Source organism: Meles meles, chromosome 1 (assembly GCF_922984935.1).
Source record: "Meles meles chromosome 1, mMelMel3.1 paternal haplotype, whole genome shotgun sequence".
Classification (NCBI taxonomy): domain Eukaryota; kingdom Metazoa; phylum Chordata; class Mammalia; order Carnivora; family Mustelidae; genus Meles; species Meles meles.
Window position 1 is genome coordinate 211772426 of NC_060066.1, and position 8409 is coordinate 211780834.

General features: G+C 45.1%; 1 protein-coding gene across 1 annotated transcript; it reads left to right on the top strand.

Moving 5' to 3' along the window:
• Positions 1-2226: 2226 nt before the first annotated feature.
• On the top strand, positions 2227-8409 carry UTS2 (urotensin 2). Its single transcript, XM_045983415.1, has 5 exons — positions 2227-3383; positions 5326-5496; positions 5547-5738; positions 6438-6481; positions 7898-8409. The coding sequence occupies exons 1-5, from the start codon at positions 3281-3283 to the stop codon at positions 8015-8017; spliced, it is 630 nt and encodes a 209-aa protein (XP_045839371.1). The 5' UTR covers positions 2227-3280; the 3' UTR covers positions 8018-8409.

Genomic DNA, 8409 nt, shown 5'->3' on the forward strand with positions numbered 1-8409 from the left:
GAATTTGCAGATTGGATTTAAAGACCCTGTGTCGGAGCTGATCTCCTTCAACTGAAGAAAGGCAAATTTGGGGCAGTGGGGTATATGTCTGGTCAAATACACATGGAAAAGAAAAGAAAGCCAGTTCTGCAAAGAGAAAACAAGAAGTGAGCTAAAATGGGCAGATAGTTATCAAGGCAAGGAAGTGTGGAGCCAGAGTAAGGGAGGGAGGGGGGCAAGAGTGGTTTCTGCTGGCACCAGCCTAGTAGGTTGAGAGCTTCTTTCTCTCGTCTTAGTCCACGGCTGTGTCGCCCACCCGGCAGTGTAGGTGTGTTGTGGCTGCTGAGATGTCTGCTGAATGGGTGGAGGAATCTGATGACCACCCTCTGGCCCACCAGAACTGTGTGCGCAGTTGCCCTGACATTGTCCCTGTCCCTGTCCCGACACTGACAACACCCTGCTGCCCATCCAGGGGTCTGGGCTGGACCAATCTTGCCCATGAGCAGCACGCCCCTCCCCCCCCACCGGGGCTGGGACTCTCCTGCCAGTGCTCCACCCGCTTCCAGGCCATTCCTCCATGTCCTCTGGGAGATCCTGCACTTGTATGGCTCCCCGACTCCACCTGGATCCACCTGGATCTGTGCTCACCCGTCCCCCTTCCCCTTCCCCATCCTCTTCCCCAAGAGGCCTCTTGCCCGCCTGTCTGACCGCCAGCCTCGCTGCACCGTCTCTTCACTCTGCTTTATTCCCCATAGCAATAAAAAATTATCATAGCAAATACTCATTTTGCTATCTGTTGCCTCTGGCGGGAAAGTTCACGAGAGTAGAAACTTACTTTGTTCTCCGCTCTCTCCCCAAAACACGGCCCGACATGGGGTTGGTGCCCCACTCGCTGACTCAGCAGATATTTACTAAGTGCCTCTAGTTCAATAGCAGCCTGAAACATGTAACCATGCCGGAGGGCTTAGTGTGGTGGGATCAACTGAGAGGGGCACGAATAGGAGTAATGCCCGGGATAGGTTTGTTGCAATTTTTAAGTAGCAGGGTCAGGGAAGACCTCACGGATGATGTAACATTCTAGCAAACACTCAAAGGAGGGGAGGAAGAGAGGCAGGCGCACATCAAGCAAAGAACATTGCAGGTGGCGAGCAGCCATTGCAAAGGTCCTGAGGCAGGAATGTGTTCAGGAAGCAGTCGAGTTTAGCTATAAGCGGAGAGCAGCACCGGAAGAACTGAAACACAAAATAGGAGCCAAGGGGGATTTGAGAGACAATCAGCTTCATCAGGGATCAGTCATGTACAAGAAGACGCACCCACGTCAAGGGTAGAGTTTGATGAGTTCTGGTCCATGTAACCACGGCCTTGATAGAGGACATCTTCATTACCCCAGAAAGCTCCCTAGTCCTTGCACAGTCAACCCTCCACCTCCCGCAGAAGTGTGCCGCAAGTTCTAGAACGTCATCTGAATGGAATCATGCCACAGGTACTGTCCTCGGTCTGGCTTTACTTCACGCTGCACAAAATCCTTGAGACCCACCCTGTCGTGTTTACCAGCCGTGCCTCCGTTCTGGTGAGTAGAATTCCATCCTCCATCCTATTTGTCCACTCGTCTGTGGGTGGACCTCGGGTTGCTTGCGGTTTTCCAGGGTGGGGAATAAAGCTGCTTGGAATGTTCCCGTGCAAGTGATTCTCGGATCGATGTATTCGTTTCCCTCAAGTATGTGGAGACCTCGCAGAGGGATTTCGGGATTTGCACAGTTTAAGGGATATTTAACTTTATGAGAAACTTAACAAACTCTTTTCCAGGGACGTTGTGCTGTTTTGCGTTCCCCCACGGGCTTGCTCCTTCGCTAATGCTTGGGATCATCGGTCTTCCTGATCGCAGCCGCTGTACTGGGGTGAGTGTATGGTAGCCCCTCACTGTGATTTTAATTTGCATTTCTCTGATGAGAATGATGTGGAATATTTCTTCATGTCCTTATTAGAGACTTGCATACCTTCTCTTTCGGAGTATGTGTTCATTCCTTTCATGGGGTTTTTGGCTTACTGAGTTATGGTTCTTTCTATGTATATATATTTTATTTATATATTTATATATATATTTATTTATATATAATAATATATATATTTATATATATAATATATATATTTATATATATATTATATATATTATATATATATATTTATTTATATATATAATATATATATTTATATATATATTATATTTATATATTTTATATCCATGGAGAAGTCTTTCATCAGGGATATGTGTTGTGACTTTTCTCCTAGCAGCGGCTGATCTTTTCGTTTTCTTACCGGTATCTCTTAGAGAGCAGATGTTTCTAATTCTGGCACAGTCGAATTGATCCATTTCTTGCTTATGTGGTTGACGTCTCAGCTAAGAAACGTCTGCCTGCCTCAAGGTTGGGAAGGAGCTCATGATTTTTTTTTCTAGTAATTCCGCAGTTTTAACTTTTATTTCAGGTCCATATGGGGTTCTGAGCAAGAACCTGACATGATCCGACTTGTGGGTCAGAAGCACCACTGTGCTGTGTGGACCCTGGTGGGGTGGAATGTGGACCCGAGGACACCCACGGGGAGGCCATGTGACAGTCCAGGCTGGGGCCAGGCCAGCAGACTGCAAAGGAGAGCAGCCAGTCACAGGAAATATTCATCGGTGAGGCTGTCAGGCGTGTGTTTCCTTCCTCCTTGATGAACGATACTGAAATTTAAGACTGGCTCCGAGCCTGAAGGTTTGCGGTGCATTTTAACTTAGCTTCACTAAAGTAAAGAACTGGTTTTAAGTGTTAATCTGCACACTGTCATTCTTCGGGCCTGGCAGTCCCCGATACAATAGGAGAATTCACCTATGGCTCTTGATTAAGAAAAGGGAAACCACCACTTCCATGTCACGCCCTGTGCCACTCCTGCTAGGACTCCTAAATCCATGTCCTTGCCTTGGCCACGTCAACTCATGTGTGACCCCTTCTGTGATTTATGATTTATTGCTGTCAGTCCTTTAAATGTCAGTCCTTTTAAATGTTACTATTCTGTCTTTATATATCTACTTTGTACACTAGGCATTGACAGCAAATTTATTGTCTGTGAATTGTTACCTTGAAAAATTACATCAATGCAAAGTGATTGCCTTTTAGCCTCCATGGCCAATAAATTTGATTTTTTGGAGGGGGTGATATGAGTCATAGGATCATATATATAACCGCTGATCACAGAATAAGGAGCAAGCTGGAAGTTCTGAGCAACAGAAGCCAAGAAGGGAGACTCCTGTCTCTTGCCCAGCATGTATAAGCTGATCTCCTGGTGTTTGCTTTTCATAGGATGTTTACATCCTCTCCTCGCTCTGCCTGTCCCTGACTCCTGGGAAGACACCCTTCGGCTCTCAGGTAAAATTAATTTGTTTCCCTTCTGTTAGTCTTGGAAGAGTCTTCAAGGGTCTTAAATGCAAAGTTAGAGATAAGGATGGGAATTCTTGTCTGCAGGAGTCTTTAAGTCCTAGCTACGGATAGAATCCTAGAGGACCCTTACAACCCATTTGAGGTTTTTTTTTTTCATTCTAAAATGGAAGAGAAAAAAAGGGTAGCTTTGCTTATTTCTTGTCATTTCTGTAACCCAAACTTTTGTTTTGGTCAACTTTTTTTTTCTTCCAGTTTAAACAATTGTATGACATTTAAAACATCAATTCCTTTTGGTTTCTATTTTAAATGAACTGGTTGGATGTAGAATTTGGTCGTTCCAATTATAGATTAAAACTATTTTATACCATTTTCAGTTAAAAGTAATCATCTGATATGTGCTACATGAAACACAAATGTTCATTAAGGAATAAAAAAGGGACAGTTTGGAGCTTGGGATGACATTGGTTTCCAGGTCAAGTATCTTGTCCTTTATGATTTATATCTCATTCAGTTTAAGTAGAAGTTGCATTAAAAAAAGAATCAGTCGGTACTTATTTGGCTATTTCCTCTTCATTTAGTTTAAGGAATAAAACAACTGATGCATAAACATTTTAACTGGATTTTATCTAGTCTTTAATTTGAGGTACTTTAGACTATTTTTTATAGGAAACAACTCTTTTATGCCATTGAGTTTATCACTTCTAGTCTCTAAAGTTTCTCCCAAGAGGCTTTTTGATGATGGCCAAGCACCGTTGGCCACTCACGCACGCCCCGCCCTTGGCTGCCACCCTTGACCTCCCGTTGTGTTAGTGGCCAAAAACAGGCATTAACTTTATTGACTCTCTGCTGTTTAAAAAGAACAGTGAGCGGCAAGCACGAGATGGAATCCAGACCAGCTGTCCCTGTCCTTTTAAACAATGTGCCTACTGTGATTTCTTCAAAGCTCTGGCAAGTGCGGCATCTTACTCAAACCCTAAACAGGTGACAGGCTCCCTTCGTGTTCTTGTCTCGGTTTTTCTAATTTAGTTGTTCCTACATAAATGAACCTCACGACGGGTGGCCAAATTTTACAGGTTTTTCATTAATACTCTTCAGAAATATTGCGAATGTGCTCGGATGACTTTGTAATGCCTTCCGGCTGAGGTCGTAGCACCGCATCTGTAAGCTGAAAGCGAGCTGGCGTTCTGGAGCTCCGGGAGCCCCTGATCTCAGCGCGGTGGCAGCCAGCCAAGAGAGCTATCCCGGTGCCAAGTGTGCCCTCAGCCTACCTTCCGCCTTCTTCCCACATCCCATACCTTGCACACACGACCCATGCGCGTCCCAGGCACACCGGCCATACATCTTATATTCAGCTGGCCAAATCTCACATTAAATATGTCACTATCAACGTCTTTAAAGAGGATTTTAAAGGCTGAATCTTTTCGAACAATGACGGCCTTCGAGTCTTGAGGGCCAGAGAGACAAGGAGTACTGCCATCTTCTTTGGTTATCAGAAGAACACGGACAGTCTTGACTCCCAGAAAACCAACCCTTCCCTCTTCCTCTCTTGCTATCACTCAGATCATCCACAAGTAAGAGGTAACGGGCAGCAGAAGAGAAATAGGAACAAAAGAGAACCACTTTTCCAATGGAAACATTTTTCAATGGGCCCTGCGGCTCAGCCTCTGCTCTCCTATTTGGGGCGGCTGAGCAGCTGGGCAAGGGTGTAGAGTCAGACTTAGATGCCCTCCTCTTGGTTTTCTGTGCTGCCGGCTTGCAAATCGGACCGCAGCCTCCCCACCTCTCTGTTGAGATACCGATGACATTTCACGAACATGGTACTGGAGGCTTCCCTAGTATCCCTCCCTGCCCCGGAGTCCCCCTGAACACAACAGGGAACAGGTAATTGAAGGGTGAACGGTGTTACTAACCTCTATCTTACTCTATGTAGCACCTGACGGAGACGCGAGATCAGCCTTGGATAAACTGGAAAGAGTGTCCCTCCTGCAAATGCTGCTGGAGATGTCACGGGCAGAGAGGGGTGATGGTCTCAGGAAGGCAGGTAAAATCATTCTTGCACGGATCGGTGGTCTGATTTTATTGCTACTGAATTACTCTCTTCTCCTCCACTAGATGAGGTAAAAACCTGTTTGGGAAGAGAAAGATGACCTATAAAACAGGCTAATAAATTGCCCAACACTCTCCCCTTCTGGTGTCAAGACTGCTCTGCAAAAATCTTGTGTTTCCTCTTTCTCACCAACTCCTTGCAAGCATCGTGCTCTCCTTGCTATCCCAGCTTATATATATATTTTTTTCCTGTACGGATTTATATGGAGGGGAAGGAGGATGTTATCCCAGTCTCCAGTAAGTGCAACTTGAAATCCTGCTTTCCCTTTTGCTAAAATCTTAAGCAAACTACTTAATCACCTGGTACCTCGGTTTCTTATCAGTAGGTGGGATTTGGACAAATACCACCTCAGAGGGCTGTTGTGAAGGCGATGAGACAGGTCAGGTAAACGGCTCCCCACAGTCATGCACAGCCACCAATAAACTGTCCACTTTTACTGTTTTCTCTGACTGTACTCTACGCACAAACTCCCAGGACATTCTGGAAATGAAATGAAGGCTTTTTTTTCTCCCTAGAGAAGGGGATGGGGGTTGGGCAGAGGGAGAAGGATGATATTCAGCAGGCTTCACACTGAGTGCAGAGCCTGACCCCAAGATCAGGACCTGAGCCCAAATCAAGAGTCTGACACTTAACTGACTGAACCACCCTGGCACCCCCAAATGGAAACTTTTACTAGAAAGAAGCTCATTCATTTAAAGTGTTTCCAATAAACTACTAAACTGCTAACTTCTTGGGGAGAATGCAGTGCCCTTTGTGGACTCCCGTCAGCAAGAAAGAACAAGGGCCCTGCCCAACGGCCTTCAAGGAAACATCGCTGAGGCGTGAAAACAGGAAGATCAGAAATTAGACATGACTTAGTAATATTCTAAGAAAAACAAGCATAAACCGGAAATCACAGGCCTGATGATGAATGGTTTCCAAATACTGTTTTCCAGGTCTTGGTACCGACCCTGCTAACACTAGAGGAAGTATGAAAAAGGTAAGTGACTCTCTTTACGATGGTTAGGTGAAGCATTTTATACCTTGACTTTAGAGGATCCTGAATTCTCGAACTGGGTCGTGTCCTGGGTGGAAACCATCCCTTCAAGTAACTGGCCAATCGGTGTTGTCTCAAAGCATTACTTTTCCTAAATTTTTATTCGTATTAAATGTGACCACAAGCATTTGCCCAGAGCCTGTTTTGGGTAAAAACTACTGGAACAAGTTTAAGGGAATGAACAATAGATAAGGTCCCTACTCTCCAGTCTGTCACCTGTGGGCGAGCTCTTTCATCGTCCCCACACGTGGCCCAGGGGTCAGCGGCCCTGGTGTCGCTGGGAAGCTCGTGAGAAACGCAGAATCTCACATGGAGTCAAAATCTCCGCCCAGCAGGAACTGTGGGTGACTCGTATGCGCGTTCAAGCCGCTGGGTGTAGGGTCTAAGTGGAAGAGCGCTGTGCTCAAACACGCAGGTGGAGCATGGGCCAGAGAGGGCAGGGCATGGGCTATACTCTGGGTGTGGGGGAAAGAGTGGGATAGGGAACTGGCGAATGATAACAGTAGATGGTTAGAAATGGCATGCAATTCCCGGAGGGCCTCAGATGCTGAAAGGCAAGTCTGCACTTGACCATCATCACCAACACCCCCAAAACTCTGAGTGCTTCCCAAAGGGTTTGTGGGTACACCAGTCCCAGCAGCCAATCGACAATGCCCACTGTTCTAGCCTCTCCCACCTCGGTGATTCTGTGTGTACATCAGCACACTGAAACCTCCAGGAAATCCCGAGGTAAACTTATTTAACTTTAATCAAGAACTTCCCAAACATTTTGGCCAGAGACAGCTTTTTCGGTGTAGTACCCACTAGCATCCTTGTAAAAATATCCCGGACACGCTGCATCCCAGAGACGGCAGACACCGCCTGAGGTCCCAGCGGGGCAAAACCACCCAGCAGGGGTCGGTGTGGTGTCTGCAGGTGACGAAGTAAAAGTATCATTCACGGTTTATATTCTTCTGAGTAGAAGGAATATGGCTAAAGATTCTAAAATCACGAAGGCAATTAGTAAGATCTGCTTGTGCCGTTCTGCAGTAGTGACAAAACTCAGGCCCATGCTTCAGGAGTTCATTTCAGGGGAAATACAAGATCTGTTTCACAAAGATGATAATAAAGGGACAGAACATGTTACTGACCGAGTATTTCAACAGAGATGGGTCAGTGTGGGCTTGGGGAACTTCACGGTCATCAGCAGCGGGCTGGACGCCCTTCCAGAACCACCGCACTCCAGGTTCCTAGTGCAATTCCACACCACATGGCAGAGCAGACACTTTTCAGAGGCCCTAAGTCTTAACTATGGTTCCTCTTTCTTGTAGGGGTCTTAATTCACTGATAACCTATTTTTTTGTTTGTTTGTGGATTTAGTTTCAAGCCTTCTCTGGACAAGATCCTAACATTTTCCTGAGTCATCTTTTGGCCAGATACAGGAAACAAGATAAGAAGCGTGGGTCTCCTTCTGAATGCTTCTGGAAATACTGTGTCTGAAGTGAAATGAACATCTACTGGTCAACCCAAAAACAACCATCTTAGAAAGTTAAAAACAAAAATGCCTGATTTGAAAATAGTATAGAAAAAAAACCTAACCCTGTTCATTATTATTTGGAAAATAAATCCTCTATGTTTTGCAAATATCATGGTCATTTTACTTACAAATGTGTCCTGAACATTTACTACTTTTCTTTCCATCAATTTATCCTTGAATTCTCTGAAAATTTAAAAAGCAAAGCTAGTAAGTGAACAGAAGCAAATGTAAAATTTAGTTAAGACAGCTTAACTACAAACTGTTTAAACATTATCTTACCTCCATGTCCTCTCAACCTTAAAAATAACAACTTATGTTATTACTTAAAAAAAGTCAGTGCGGCGCCTCAGTTAAG